This window comes from Protopterus annectens, chromosome 7.part1, assembly GCF_019279795.1.
Source record: "Protopterus annectens isolate FY-2018-M chromosome 7.part1, PAN1.0, whole genome shotgun sequence".
NCBI lineage: Eukaryota > Metazoa > Chordata > Ceratodontiformes > Protopteridae > Protopterus > Protopterus annectens.
In genome coordinates, this window is record NC_056740.1 from 481458258 (window position 1) to 481474334 (window position 16077).

A 16077-nucleotide genomic window follows, 5' to 3' on the forward strand; every position below is an offset into this window, starting at 1 on the left:
GTAAGGTTCATTCTTGGCCAGGGTTGTTGCGTTTTGCAGTGTGTAGGGGTCAGCAGTAAGGTTTGTTTTTGGCCAGGGTTGTTGCGTTCTGCAGTAAGGTTCCTTCTTGGACAGGGTTGTTGTATTCTGCAGTAAGGTTCCTTCTTGGACAGGCTGTTGCATTCTGCAGTAAGGTTCCTTCCTGGACAGGCTTGTTGCGTTCTGCAGTAAGGTTCATTCTTGGCCAGGGTTGTTGCTTTCTATGTGGGTAGGGGTCTGCAGTAAGGTTCATTCTTGGCCAGGGTTGTTGCTTTCTGCAGTGGGTAGGGGTCAGCAGTAAGGTTCATTCTTGGCCAGGGTTGTTGCATTCTGCAGTGTGTAGGGGTCAGCAGTAAGGTTCATTCTTGGCCAGGGTTGTTGCCTTCTGCAGTAAGGTTCATTCTTGGCCAGGGTTGTTGCATTCTACGTGGGTAGGGGTCAGCAGTAAGGTTTATTCTTGGCCATGGTTGTTGCTTTCTGCGTGGGTAGGGGTCAGCAGTAAGGTTCATTCTTGGCCAGGGTTATTGTGTTCTGCAGTAAGGTTCATCCTTGGCCAGGGTTGTTGCGTTCTGCAGTGTGCAGTGGTCAGCAGTAAGGTTCATTCTTGGCCAGGGTTGTTGCGTTCTGCATTAAGGTTCATTCATGGCCAGGGTTGTTGCTTTCTGCGTGGGTAGAGGTCAGCAGTAAGGTTCATTCTTGGCCAGGGTTGTTGCTTTCTACATGGGTAGAGGTCAGCAGTAAGGTTCATTCTTGGCCAGGGTTGTTGCTTTCTACGTGGGTAGGGATCAGCAGTAAGGTTCATTCTTGGCCAGGGTTGTTGCATTCTGCAGTGGGTAGGGGTCAGCAGTAAGGTTCATTCTTGGCCAGGGTTGTTGCTTTCTCCGTGGGTAGGGGTCAGCAGTAAATTTCATTCTTGGCCAGAGTTGTTGCTTTCTACGTGGGTAGGGGTCGGCAGTAAGGTCCATTCTTGTCCAGGGTTGTTGCGTTCTGCAGTAAGGTTCTTTCTTGGCCAAGGTTGTTGCGTTCTGCAGTGTGTAGGGGTCAGCAGTAAGGTTCATTCTTGGCCAGGGTTGTTGCGTTCTGCAGTAAGGTTGGTTCTTGGCCAGGGTTGTTGCATTCTGCAGTAAGGTTCATTCTTGGCCAGGGTTGTTGCGTTCTGCAGTGTGCGCACAACACGACTTTACTTTTCTTTTCTGTATCATTCATTCATTTCTCTGTTAACTTAGAAGTGATCTTACCTCCACATTACTGCTTTCTTTGAATATCTTTGAATATCTTTGAAGACACTGCTACTACATTTTTCATTAAATCCCTTTAGTTTTTGTAAGTTACACATTTTTTAAGCATTTGAGGCTTCTTGTTAAAGCAGAAGCAGTGGACAAAGTATTTCCTTTGGAAAAAGTTGTAGATGTCTTAACTCTGGGTACTTCCCACAGCTTGCTGTCTGTTCTGTACGTGCATGATTTTTTTTTACCACCTACATGTGCTGTCCACTTTGTAACACATCACAGTGATAGATCTCACTGTAATGGGCCAAACTAGGTTACTTGGTTTTGTTACAAATGCTAAAGGAAGCTTGCAGCATGTTTTTAAAGCACCATAATGGAGTGCAGAGATTCTGCTGAAGTCCTTAACTCAAGCTTAGATAAATATATATAAGGTGTGTGTGTGTGTGTGTGTGTGTGTGTGTGTGTGTGTGTGTGTGTGTGTGTGTGTGTGCTTGTATACACACAGTCCTTAAATCATGCTTATATATGTACCTAAATATAACAAAAACTAAGTCAGAATAAAAAGAAGGAAAAGCACTGTGTGATAAGGAAAAAAAATGATACTAAATGTTCTTTAGCAAACACAAGTCTGTCATGTTATGGTTGTCTACTGTTTTAAGCTAGAAATTCTATCCATGTGACCTGCGACATGCCTGTTTGTTCGTTTTCTGGGGAAGGCTGAGGACACCAGACTGTTTTGCAGTCCTGTAATAACAGACTTTTGGGGTGAAAGTTGTTTGCTTGTGTTTGGGTACGTCTACATGCGTGACTGCTTTTGATTGCTATGTGTTCTTTAATTACTATACTGACTTCTGTTAATAACTCTCTTCCTTTTAGGAGGCTGAACATTTAGTGTCTATCCTGCAGAAGATGAATTCAGCGTTCACCATTGCTGGGAGAGTTGTGTCGGTAGAAGTGGCGAAAAGCTCACGAAGGTATTGGTACACACCAGCTGTGTATTTCCCTTTAAATACAAGTCTGGGCTCCAAAAACACTCATCCTTCCTAAATGTTATAGTAGAGTATTGCAGCTGTGTACTCCACATGCATTCTTGTGAGGAATGGAAGGGCCATTCAGTCACAGGAAGCTGATGGTCTGCACTGCAATGTCTCATACTGGTGTGGGAGATGTACAGTAACTTTAACAAATATTCCAGTAAACTGCACTGCCTGTCTCCCTTAAAACAGGTGTTGGCAGGCTGTCTGAGAGGATTTCATCTGCTGCTAAAGAGCTACTCTGTAGTTTTTAGTGTTAGATATTCCCACTCAGGGTAACCTTGTAAGGTAGCATAGTAAGTTTGTCCAATTTCAGATAAAGGTTCTATGCTGTCTTGAACGCTATTAAATATATGCTTAGATTCTGTTAGCTGCAGAATTCATTTAATAAAATCCAGCATCCTAGAAAACTCCCTGGTGTGACATGGCATAGTAAGTTTGTCCTATTTCAGATAAAGGTTCTATGCTGTCTTGAACGCTATTAAATATATGCTTAGATTCTGTTGGCTGCAGAATTCATTTAGTAAAAGCCAGCATCCTAGAAAACTCCCTGGTGTGACATGGCATAGTAAGTTTGTCCTATTTCAGATAAAGGTTCTATGCTGTCTTGAACGCTATTAAATATATGCTTAGATTCTGTTGGCTGCAGAATTCATTTAGTAAAATCCAGCATCCTAGAAAACTCCCTGGTGTGACATGGTATCCATAACTTTAATTCTTTATTATTTTGCAGCAGGAGTGGACCAGCAATGGTATTAACATAAAATAGTTACATGACATGCATGAGTCCATTCTTTGAAAGTCTTCATTTGTTGTTCGGAAATTCTAGCAGCTTTATTACATGTGTGTTGTTCACTATTCTATTAAAGGATGTCCTGCGTGATGCATTGTGCTTGTAACAGTTGCATTCTCAAGGTTTGCAGGTTTCTGCAGTCGTTACAGAGATTATATCAGCAGTAGGGAAAGGGAAAGCACACAAAAAAGGTCGGCCATTGATCCTGACTCAGTAGAGCAGATGGATAACACCCTGACTGTGACCAGGATGACCAAAGATCGATTAGCAGCTCTGGAAACTGAGTATGGGGGAGGGAAGGATGAGAGACAAGCAACTTCGCAGACCACTGACTTTGGAAGGAGAGATGTTCTTCATGGTTCACTGTTGCAGTCATCACACTTGGGTTATCTGCCTGCAGGTAGCCCTCAGTCTGCCCGAATACCAGAGACTTAGTATTTCTGCGTCGGTTGCTGTCACTTCAGGACTGACGTCAGGGGTATAAAAACAGGCAGTCGACACCATTACATTAGCCTTTCTTGCTGAGGAGCCTGAAGCAGAAGCAGTTTGCACGAGTGCCAGTCGGCCGCTACCTGAGTTTTCGTTTCCGAAATGAATCATCCTGAAGTCTTCTAAAGCTAAGTACCCCTCTGGGGATACTTTTTTCTTGCTCTAACTGATGTCAGAAAAATTTTAACAATTGTCTCGCCTGTGGAAAGCAAATACCACACCGAGATTTCCATTCTTACTACGTCACCTGTTTAGGCCCAGACCACGAAGTACCTCGCTGTCGGTTTTGTGCTTTGTTCAACGCCCGAACTATTTGTCGTCGGGCCCTTATTGTCGCTAAATACTTTCGCTCTTGATCTCCATATTCCTTAATGTCTTTGGTAAGCTGTCTGACTACCGATCTTCTGAAAAAACGTAAGAATAAAGACAGAGACAGACCGCACAGGTCCAAAACTGCCAACGACGCTTCCATTAAGCTAGTCGCCAGTTCGCGAGTACTCAGTGAGGCACTTTCGCAGCCCCTGATGCCTGCTTTGATGGATTTGCAGCCCGCTACCGAGACCCATTCGGAGTCCGGTATGCCGCTAGGCTCTTCTTTGACTACAGAGCCTGCAGATGTCTCTACCTTGGATGGGTCAGGAGCCACTGTGCAGGTACCGGCTTCCGATGAAGTTCTTCACATTACCGATATTCGACCCAAACCGACGACTTCTTTTGCATCTTCAGTTCTTTCTAAAACTACCGAGTTTCTAAGGCCAAGAGTATGAGCTACACCTAAAAAAAGATGACCCAAACTCAAGCACCTGCTTCCTTGCCACAACATCAAATGCTTAAAATGGCAGAAGACCTGATTATGCTGATTAGGGGAAGCCAGCCTTCCCCTGCTAAGAGAAAAAGAGACCTGTCCCCAGCAGCTTTAGCAGATCAAGAGTCTGACGACTCTGAGGTTTCTGAATATGAAGACATGCCTTTATCTGCTTATGAGGATTCAGATGCAGAGTATTCCATTCCCTGTGCTTTCCCTCCAGGGGATTTTTCTTTTGGTGAAACTCTACATACTTTAAGAGAGCATTTCCACTGGGAATGCCAGGATTATCCTCAGTCCAAAAAGAGACTCGGAGAATTTTTAGATTTGCCACAACATAGACATTTAGCAATCCCTCCAGTTGTGGATGATGTGGAATCCGGTCTAACCCCTGATACTTTACCCCCTGCTCCAAGGAGACCAGACAGGTACTACAGGGTCCCCGACTCTCTCAAATTTATTTTCAAAAATCCTACTACTGGCCCAGAGGTCATTTCCCAGGGGCCTAAAGTATAAAAGCAACTACAGCTAAGAATCCCACCCCTTCGGACAGGGATTACCGCTCTTTAGACAGATGGGGTAAAAAAGTTTACACCTCTGCAACTCTCGCCATTAGGGCATTGAATTGCCTGTTTCACATGCTGAAATACCAGCAACATATTATGGAACTTATTAAGCAAAAATGATCTACCTGTGCAGAAAATAAAGAATTACAGGAGCTTATGCAATTCTGCAAGCCAAGTCAGCAAGAGCATACCTTGCAATGTGGGTTTGATGCCCTAGAAGCATCTTCCAGGGCAGCAGTCACTGGTTCTGTACTGAGAAGACATGCTTGGCTTAAGGAGCAGACCTTGCCAGACCATGTCATATCAAAATTACTAGACGCTCCTTTGAACAAGGACAATCTGTTTGACATCAAAGCAAAAGAGGTTCTAAAAAAGATTGAAGAAAAAGCTGAGTCTATGCAGACAGCCAAAGATTTTTTGCAAGTACAGCCTCCAAGATTCAGTAGGCATTGCCCCATGAAACATTGGTCCTTTCCAGTCCCCTCAAGGCCATCTCAAACTAGACCCAGGGGAAATAGACCCCCCCCCAGATTACAGTCTCGGGGTGTGCAGAGATCTAAGCAATGGGGTGCCTCCACTTCTAAAACAGGGAGTGCTAAGCCACCCCCTTACAGAAAGAATTCACCATGACTTCTCAACTCCATCCCTTACCTCTGCCCAATTGTTCGTGCCCCTAGGAGGAAAACTTGCCTGTCATGCAAAAAATGGACCTCCATCACCAAAGACCGATGGGTCCTCAGCATTGTATCCCAGGGGTACAAATTTTACTTCCACTCACTGCCAACCCCAAAAGGGTTCCCAGACCTTCCTCCAAACCAGTGGGCAGAGGCACAATACCAAGTTCAATCCCTGCTCTCCATAAGGGCAATTCAGCCTGTTCCTGCAAAACAGATAGGTCAAGGGTTCTATTCCAGACTTTTCCTGGTACCCAGAAAAGAGGGCACTTGGCACCCAATCCTAGATCTTTCCATTCTAAACACCTTCCTGGTGGTGCCAAAATTCAAAATGCTCACCCTTCAGCAGCTTCTTCCTGTGCTGGCCAAAGTGGCCTGGTTAGCCACCCTAGACCTAAAAGAAGCCTATCTGCACATCCCTATCAAGGACTCATGCAGGAAATACCTATGTTTCAGGGCAGGATCTATGCATTATCAGTTCTCTGCACTTCCCATTGACTTATCCACTGCTCCCAGACATCACAAAATGCCTGGCTCCAGCCATTGCGTATTGCAGACAGAAAAAGATCCAAATTTACTTGTCCTTGGACGATTGCCTGATCCAGGCAGACAGTCAGGAAAAGCTGTTGCAGCACCTGACATTTGTAAAGAACCTTCTAACCTCCCTAGGGTACACTATCAGCGAAAAAAAATCAAAACTAGTCCCCAGTCAAAAGATTGTATTCCTGAGAGCAAGCTTGGACACAGCATCCCAGATGGCATTCCTTATTCCAGCAAAACAAACCTATCTGACAGGCTACTTCACTAAAATGGCCACCAGAACCCAGCTATCCACAAGGAAAATCCTGCAGGCCCTAGGGTTCGTGGCCTCTTGCATTCTACTAATTCCATATGCCAGACTGCATATGAGGAAACTTCAATGGTTCTTAAAAAGTCTTTGGTGCCAACATTCTCAAGACCCTGGAAACCGTAATACCTATCCTACCTTGCCTAAAGATAGAGTTTCTTTGGTGATCAGCAGCATGCAACCACAACAAGGGCCTTCCCTTTACACAACCCCATGCCACCTAGACCCTAACCACAGATGCATCAGACTATGCCTGGGGGGCACATATGGATGACAGGTGCATTCAGGGCCACTGGAGTCCAAGACAAATTCATCTGCACATCAACCAAAAAGAGATGCTAGCTGTTCAGCATGCTCTGACAGCTTTCAGATCACTATTCTCACCAGGACCCCTGCTAATAAAAACAGACAACACCACAGTTATGTGGTACATCAAGTGGGGGGAACCCACGCTTTCCCACTCTGCAGGCTAGCCATGGCCCTGTGGAACACGGCCTTGGACATGTATATTCATCTGCAAGCTCAATTCCTGCCAGGCAAACAAAACTCCCTGGCAGACGACTTGAGCAGAAATCTCCTAGACCCACACAAGTGGCAATTAGATCCCAGCATCTTCAGCCTTCTAACCCAGAAATGGGGGACCCCAGAGGGGGACCTTTTTGCCTCCCCCTACAATCACTAGCTCAGCAAATTCTGGACCAGGACACTTCACAGCAGGGCCTGGAAAGTGGATACCCTATCTTTCTAGTGGGTAAACCTCTCAGTCTATGCATTTCCCCTTCTGCCTCTTCTGACAAGAATTTTACTCAAGATAAGACAGGACAGACCAAGGACAATCCTGATTGTCCCGGACTGGCCACACCAGCACAGGTACCCACTACTGCGCAGCCTGTCACCGGTGCCACCCTGGCCACCTACTCCAGATCCCAACCCTCTTCACTCAGCAGGAGGAACAGATCTTGCAGCCTGGCTTAGTTCTTGAATTCTCCCCCAGTTACCAGCCTAAGCAAGCAGGTGCTGGACGTCATTCTTGAAGCCAGAAGACCCAGTGCAAGGAAATCCTATGCTGATAAGTGGAAAAGGTATTGTTCCTGGATTCAATCTAAAGGAGAGGACACAGCACTGCCCTCCTTACCTCTAATCCTGGATTACCTAGCAGATCTACTCCACAGAGGCCTATCCTTCTCCATTAAGATCCATGCCATCGCGGCTCACTACAACACTGAGCCACCTCTCTTCTCTCACACTCTCATCAAACAGTTTCTGAGAGGGGCAAACAACTTAAGGCCACCAAGGAGAGTACCCACCCCTGCTTGGGACCTTAACTTTCTACTGGAAAAGCTCATGCTACCCCCGTTTGAGCCTGCAGCGTCAGCAGAGTTAAAATTCCTCTTTCAGAAAACAACCTTGCTTCTGGCCATCACTTCAGCTAGAAGAGTGTCTGGGCTACAAGCACTTATGGCTGTGGAACCCTTCATTATTTTTTAATGCTGACAGGGTCTCCCTCAGGACTAACCCTTCCGTTATGCCTGAAGTGGTGTCCAGTGTGTCTCTCAACCAATCTATCTATTTACCTACCTTCTTCCCTAGTCCTCAAAATAAAGGGGAAAGGATCCTGCATTCCCGTGCACAGACAACTCAGATTCTACCTTGATAGGACTAAGGCCTTCAGGAAATCTGACCAGTTACTAGACAGTTTTGCACCAGGGACAGCGTGCAAAGCCATTGCTAAACAAACAATTTCCAAATGGATAGCACACTGTTTCCATTTCAGCTACAAACTCCATGGGAAACCAACCCCTCAGGGGGTCAGAACACATTCCACTAGGGCAACCTCTACCTCTACAGCATTCCTCAGGGGAGTCCCTACCAGGGATATTCTGGAAGCTGCTACCTGGAGTTCTGTGCACACCTTCACAAAGCATTACCACCTGCCTATCTTTTCCAAATCCGGGGTGGGATTTGCAACAGCAGTCCTGCAGGGCATACTAGCCAGCCCAAACTCTTCTTGACTGACTCCACCCTTTCTTCAGCTTTGGGAATCAACCCAAGTGTGATGACTGCAACAGTGAAACATGAAGAACATAGTACAGTTGTGTACACTTACCATAAATGTAGATGTTCGAGTGTATTCACTGTTGCAGTCCTGGTTTCCCACCCTCCAGCCCCCTCATCTCTTTCCTCTCTATTTCTCACCCCTTACAGGGCTGTTGGTATTTACTTTTTGCTAGTGGTGTTTTTCACACCATTACTTAGTTCCCTATTTGGGGGCTCCTGACGTTTGGGGCAAAAAATCTGATGTAATGACGTCGGCTGCCTGTTTTTATACCCCTGATGGCCTGACATCAGTCCTGAAGTGACAGCAACCGACACAGAAATACTAAGCCTCTGGTATTCGTGACGACTGAGGGCTACCTGCAGGCAGATAACCCAAGTATGATGACTGCAACAGTGAATACACTCGAACATCTATATTTATGGTAAGTGTACACAACTGTACTTTTTGATGGCTGCCCTCCTTGTGGTTGTCTGACATTCCAGGGAAGTGGTGAAGGCTGCTCTTCGAGAGCTAACCTCAGCAGGAGGACATGGCAAGGTCCACCCAATCCAGTGAAGTAGCCTTTCCTGAGGAGTGTCAGGGAGCAGGCTCACCTCTATATTAAGGGCATAGGAGGTTCCTCTGTGGTGACACAGGGCTCACTAAACCACCACGGTAGGCACTGAACAGCATATGAAAAAGTGTCGTAATGGTTGCCAGGATAATGGCTGTATGATCATCTCTCGACTCATGGGGGATGAGTGGGTTCCATTGGCTGCCAGAGTGATGACTGTATGATTGATCATTAATGAGTGGCCTGAAAACAGCTCTAATGGCTGCCATAATGATGGTGTCATAATCGGCTCTAGCCTTGTGAGGAATGAGTAGGCTGGGAACAGCTCAGATGGCTGTCAGGATGATGGTTCTATGATTGGCTGTTGCCTCACAGGGAATGAGTGCGCAAGGAACAGCTCTCATAGCTAACAGGGTGGTTGTACTATGATCACCTCTCACATCATGGGAAATTAGCAGGCTGGAAACAGCTCAAATGGCTGCAAGGATGATGGCTTTGTGATCAGTTTTCAGTTCATGGGGAATCAGTGGGCTGGGAACAGCTCTCACCTTGTGAGGAATTAATGGACCAGTCAGTTGTTGAGAGCTGATAGGCAGCAGTGCACCAGACAGAAAAAGATGTACAGTTAAAGAAAAAATCAGATTTTAGGTGATACTTAGCTCCAATTACAAATTACTACTTAGTCCATAGCATTAGTGCTGTGAAAAGTACTTTCCATTCATTTATCAAGTTAAAAAGTGTATTCCCAATATATCGAGCTACATTTTTGTGCCTTGCGTGTTACTTTTCAGTCATATTCAGTAGGTTACAAATTAGTTTGTGGCAGATGTAGTTACCAAACTTTTCATTTTTTTAAGGAAAGGAGATAGCTGGGAAGAACATTTGAGTTGTCAGGAAATTTACTTTTAGATTTACAGGTTGTTTCTTAAAGAGTCTTATTTTAGCTTAAAATAAACTGCCTCATCTTTTAATATAGTAGTATAAAAACATCTTTTCGTATCATCTTGAAAATTACAGTGGTTTACAGGAAAATAGGTTCTGCAAATAAGAGAAATTAGTAGATTTGTAGTCATTTAGTAGTTGCTGTAAAGTTGGTAACTAATCCATTTCTGTAGGTATATTCTTGTGCTTTAATCCTCACTACTGTTTGTAACATTATCTAAGCAACTAACAGATCTGTGGGAGTGATGAGTGCATATGGAGAATATGCACTTTCTTTTGTATTGTAAGGATGTAGTCAGCGTATTTACTGTCTTGTTCTTGTGTTACTTGAAGTTATGAAAATGTGCCTGTTGTACTGTTGTGTAATTTGTAAGATGCGTGTTTGGTTGTTTTGTGGATGGTAGAACAATGCACATCTTTTATCTGTTTTGGTTTAACCAGATGCGACTAGTATGAACAAGAGTCTCTTTAAAGTGTCACTTAGGATCATTTCTGTTTCGTGACTTGTTCAGAGTCCCTATATTTTACAGGTAAAGACTGAGGGAGTCAAACCAAGAATTACAGAATGATGCTTTTTAACATTTCGTAGCCTTAAGTTAATTAATGACAGTAAACACGAAAGAAGGAAAAAGTTTTACCAAGGAGAGAAAGAAGCGCTCTTTACAGTGTATTAAGTCAAATGTTAAAAAAAGGATTCAGTACAGTAAATTGTAACAACAGTGATTATACCTTTATGGTGACACTGAGCATAAAAAAGTTCACAGGTACAAATACAGGCTTATAGCATTTATGTTGTTATCCGTACTGTCTTAACCGAAGTCCCGTGAGAAGGAAATAAGCTCAGGCAGGCGATACGTTGAAAGAAACCCACCAATGCATCCTGTTCTTAAATGCTGGTTCAGACAGAACACTATCACATAATTAATTTCCGCTGTCATCCAAATTCCATTCGCCTCCTTGCTGTAGAGTGTTACAGCCCTGAATGTGACCCACATAACCTAGGTTCAGTTAGTTTTCTCAGCTCTAACAAGTCAACTATGATGGGCTTCTGTCCTGTGCCTGATGAAAAGTTTTCCCAAATGTCCAATACTAGTAACCTAAAGTAACAGTGCCTATTTTAATATAACCATGTCTGTTTTAGATGTCTTTCAGAAGTGTGTCACAAGTGAGAGATAAGGTGCCATCAGATCCCCTCCCATTTAGCTACCAGCACTATTCTTCAGCCGCTGCTTAGCCCATTATGTCTAGTTTGCTGTTCACGTTTTGCTCCCAAAGTATGCTGCTATTTGTAAATTCCACCATTAGGAGGCAGCTTCCATATTTCAAGGCTGTGTCTCTTGAGGTAAGAATCAAACTTAACAGTTGTCTCCCTGATCAAAATGTGGACTTTGCAAAACTACCTTAATATTGTTACTGTGTGTTTCCTTCAGAGTAATTGATATGGTGAAAGACCTGAGTTAGTGCCTCACCAGCAGGACAGGCTTGTTAATTACTTTTGATTACCATCTTCTGGGGAGCTTCACACACACACACACACACACACACACACACACACACACACGCACACACCCCTTTCACTAGAATAGTATATTGAACTATAATTCTGTAAGGAACCCAGAAAAACTGCAGCCGGCTACGCTGCCATTTGCCAGGTGTCGCTTGTGTGGCATGGGTTCATAAGTGATACTAGGTTATTAGCCTGGAAGCCCTTGTAAGCCTAGTGAAGATTTTCACCCATGTTCCCTCAAAGTAATCACCTCTTTCCCCCATCCAGCAGGGACACAGGTAGGATCCCAGGGGTGTATTTTCTGTTTCCCATCCAATCGTCCAGGTTCCTCTTAGAGAGCCAGAGAGGTATTCTGCTTGACATGGAGAGAGAGTCTGTTCCACAGATGGAGTCTTTGGAACACAAATCTATCCCGCCAACAAATTCTGTTAATGTCACAGACCAGGTTAAAGCCTTGCATGTGGGTTGCGCGAGTGGAGTTTGTCTTATGGATATGCAGCAACCCCATCAAGGCTGGGTCTGAAATGGCCTTGTATGCCAGACACAGGTCACCTCTGAGCAGTCTGTATGAGACTGAGTAGAGGGACAGGGCTTTTAGCCTGTCTATATAGGATAGGTGTTTGAGACCCTGGATTTTCCTGGTCAGGAACCTCAGTGGTCTCTCCAACTGCTGCATGTGCTTGGCAAGGTACATGCTGAAGGGGGCATTGTACTCGATAAAGGGTCTGATAAGGGAGGAGTACAAGGATGTTGTGACCTTGCTCCTGAATGAAATACCCTTATTTATGAGGTGGGCCATGTAGAAAGCCTTCCGTACAACGAAGGCAATATGGTGGTCAAAAGTCAAGTTACTATCAACCTTGGGTGCCCAAGTCCCTCACGACTGATTATGAAAGGGTAGAGTTGCCACTTGTGTGGGATGCACCACTGTTGTAATGAAAGGTTAGCGTCATTGCATGATGCACCATTCCATTGTTGTGATGAAAGGGTAGAGTCGTCACTTGTGTGGGGTGCACCACTGTTGTAATGAAAAGGTAGAGTCATCGCTTGTGCGGGATGCACCACTGTTGTAATGAAAGGGTAGAGTCGTCACTTGTATGGAATGCACTACTGTTGAAATTAAAGGGTAGAGTTGTCGTTTGTGTGGGATCCACCACTGTTGTAATGAAAGGATAGAGTCGGCATTTGGTTGGGATGCCCCACTGTTGTAATGAAAGGGTAAAGTCATTGCTTTTGTGGGATGCACCACTGTTGTAATGAAAAGGTGGAGTCTTTTAGGAATCAGAATCCGTTTAATTATATCCAGTTTGTCATCAGCCAGGAACAATTTCTTTTTTAATGACCTAAATATGAATTTAGTATGGCCCTTGCCTCCTCCTCTGCCTGAATTTGTAAAACTGCTTCCTGATCTAAAGCATACTTGGTTTTGGTCCCATTTTAAACTGCTGCATGCTGGTATTACCACTCATGTTTGTTATGTACTGTATGATAAGCAGGTTATAGGTCACTTAGCTGTTTTGGTTTGTGCCTGTACTATAGCAAATTGTTAAGTGGAACGTGCTCATAGATTGATTTAGCAGCATTTTCTTTGCGATATGTACGAGATGATGTGGTCGGTACGGATAATATGATGGGTTGTGCCCTGATCTCGTTTCCTTCTTAGGAAATCATGATAGCAACACTTTACTTCTTCATAGTTTGATAAGCTACTTCACATGGGTGCCTCTTAGACACAGACTTTAGTTTAAGAATCTCCTACATGGTAAAGAAGGTGAAGACTTGGTAAATTCAGAAGAGAACATTCCGGTGTTGTGCAGGATTTTGAAACATTTTTCAATCTTTTCTGCATAGAGAATTAATGAAGATAAAACAAAGGCTGTAGTCTTAAGAGTGCACCCACACATGAACTGATTCAACAATACAAGTATTTATGGGGATATGATAAGACAAAGTATTTAGGTGTACGGATTAAAAAGGATTATGCTATAGCAGGTAATAATTTGTGGGAAGAGACTATACAAAATGTGATACAAAACTGAGAAAACTGAAAGATCTTGATTATGGATGTATATAGTAAAATACAAGCAGTGAAAGTGTTTTAGTCCCTTAAGTTTTACGTACAGTTTACCCATATTTTTTCAACAAGAAGTAGACAATGGTTAATAAAGACCTGAAAGAATGTATGTGGGATTGGAAGATGACACAAGTTAAGTGGGATAAATTGATTCTGCCCATATAACAAGGTGGTTTACGTTTACCTGATTTGAATGGATACTTCAGAGCTACTAAGTTAAGGTGTATATACATAATGCAAGCAGAAAGTTATAAATCAAAGTAGAAAGGGATGAAACGGGAAAGCTCGAGAAATCGAAAGTGTTATTAGATGTAGATCCTTAAGGAGAATAGCAACAACCATACAGGCTATTATATTCATAAAGTTGCAGAAAGTATTTTATTTATTTATTTATTTTACATTTGTTTACCGGAAAGTCCGACTGGACATGTACTTTTTCAGTGGAGGCCTGGGGAGAAAAGCTCCAGTTACAATAAAAATACAAAATAAAGAACACAAATGTATACAAATATGGCACAATAACAAAATTTAAAATACAAGTCAAGAAATGTTAGGTAGTAATATTCTAAGCTATTACATGTAATCTGTACAAATCCTAAAGGCTAAGCACCAGTAATGTATATGATAATATCACTCTAATGGTGTAGCAACAGTAGGTCTTTAGTGGCAATTTATAAATGTTTAGAGTAATACTCAGAAGGAGGTTCTTGTAAGGAGAAGGTATTGTAAGTACTAAACCAGCATGGGAATAGAGAAAGGAGACTTTTACCAGTAGGGATGACTGCAAGTAGAGGTATAGAAAGTAGGCAAGAGGGAGTTGGAATTTACTGGAGAAATTTGATAAAAGGAACCAAGGTACTGGGGACAAATAACTAAAGAAAGAAAGGCAATGAAGTGTAATGAGGTCAAGATGTGTGTGCTGTAGGTTAAAGGCTCTCTTCCTTGCCAGGGATTAATTAATGTCAAAGTATAGATGAAGAGAAAGGGATATGGAGTGCTTAGTGAAAAAACAGCTCTGATAGAGTTTTTGTCAAGTCAAGAACAGAAGCTGCTGTTAAAAATAGGTAATTAAAAGGGTTTGTGAAGTATTACATGGAAGTGTAAGAATCGATGAGAGGAGGTTAGAAACAGTTGGGAAGAGAGCCTGGAAAGACTGTTTACAAAGGGACAGTGTGAGGGCATGGTTCCCCTTCAAACCATCGAACGTTTAAAACATCAAAGTTCAGATCATCGAGACCAGAGCATCGAGTTTGAAAATGTTGAAGGTTTGAAGGGGAAGAAAAAAGTAAGTGTAGGTGGGAGAATGTTTGTGTTTTTGCAGGGCACCAAGGTGCCCTGCATACTGTGTGTGTCTATGTGCCATCTGTGTGATGGCACTACAGATAAAGTATGGAAAATCTCCCGTTTAGCGCTTGTGCATATAGCGCTAAACATGAGATTTCTCTTTACTTCACTGTAGTGCGGTCTCGGAGTTGGAATATTAAAGTAGGGGGATGTGCAGGGGGGTGAAGCCCCCCTGCATACAATTGTTAAAATTTTATTTATTTTTTTCTGGTTACACTTGTAACCTTCGACGTTTCAAAATTCGATGTTCTGTTCTCACTGGGAACACGTTTTTTGGGAGTGTAACAGTTGGCAGATTTTAAAATTCCATACTGAGTACACTGTCAGAAATGTTGAGGGAGCAAACGTTTGTAACTAAAGAAATGATTATTTTGAGTTGAGCCATATTATCTGAATTGTGTAGACATAGTAAGGTCTGACTAGGTTTAATGCTATTGACCGCCAAAGAAGAAAGTGGTAGAAAATGGAAATCAGATCTAAACCAACTGTAATTGAAGTCCTGAATATCGTAAAGGAGAGGAAAGGAGTGTAGATGGGATCTTTAGAAAGGGAAGGAGCAGAGTACAAAGAATTAAGTGGCAACAGTACTGGCAGAATAATGCTCAAGAGGGGGAGTGAGGTTTAAGGGAAGGCAGCAATTGTGTAGTTTACATAATGAAACAATGAAAAATGTTAGTCTTTTTCTTTTTTAATTAAGTTCTAGTTTAAAGTTGTTTAAAATAAATTTCTACTGTTGCATTATAATCTTGTATCTGTGTTCTTAATATTGTGTAGAACAATAACTGCTTGCATTGTTATTTTTCATATGATTTCAGATGGTTACTTGTAACCTTATACTGCTTTTTGGCCCATGTCATGGCTGAAAAGGGTCATCAGACCTGTCCATCTACCCGGTTAGCAAAGCAAAATAAATAAAGTAGCATCTTTTCACTTGAAGTAATCTTTCTTGAAGGATCTGTGTATGGCTTGTAAGTTTGCTTACAAAAGGGCTTGTAAGTTTGCTTACAAAAGCTGACTTCTTGATTGTGTAGGTTGGCCATTAAGAAGACCTAAATAGCATGTCATAGATGCCTATCTTGTTGAAGAAATGCAGCCCCTACCATGAGAGACGTCAGAGTGCAGAGATTGTAATCTTAGTTAAAT

The 16077-nt window shown here is 43.0% G+C and overlaps 1 protein-coding gene across 1 annotated transcript in view; it reads left to right on the top strand.

Moving 5' to 3' along the window:
• Positions 1-16077, top strand: part of RBM6 (RNA binding motif protein 6) — a 689827-nt gene that overhangs the window by 469903 nt on the left and 203847 nt on the right. Inside the window, exon 6 of the mRNA XM_044078933.1 lies at positions 2124-2221. Coding sequence (XP_043934868.1) covers positions 2124-2221 — 98 coding nt within the window. The remainder of the gene's footprint in view (positions 1-2123; positions 2222-16077) is intronic.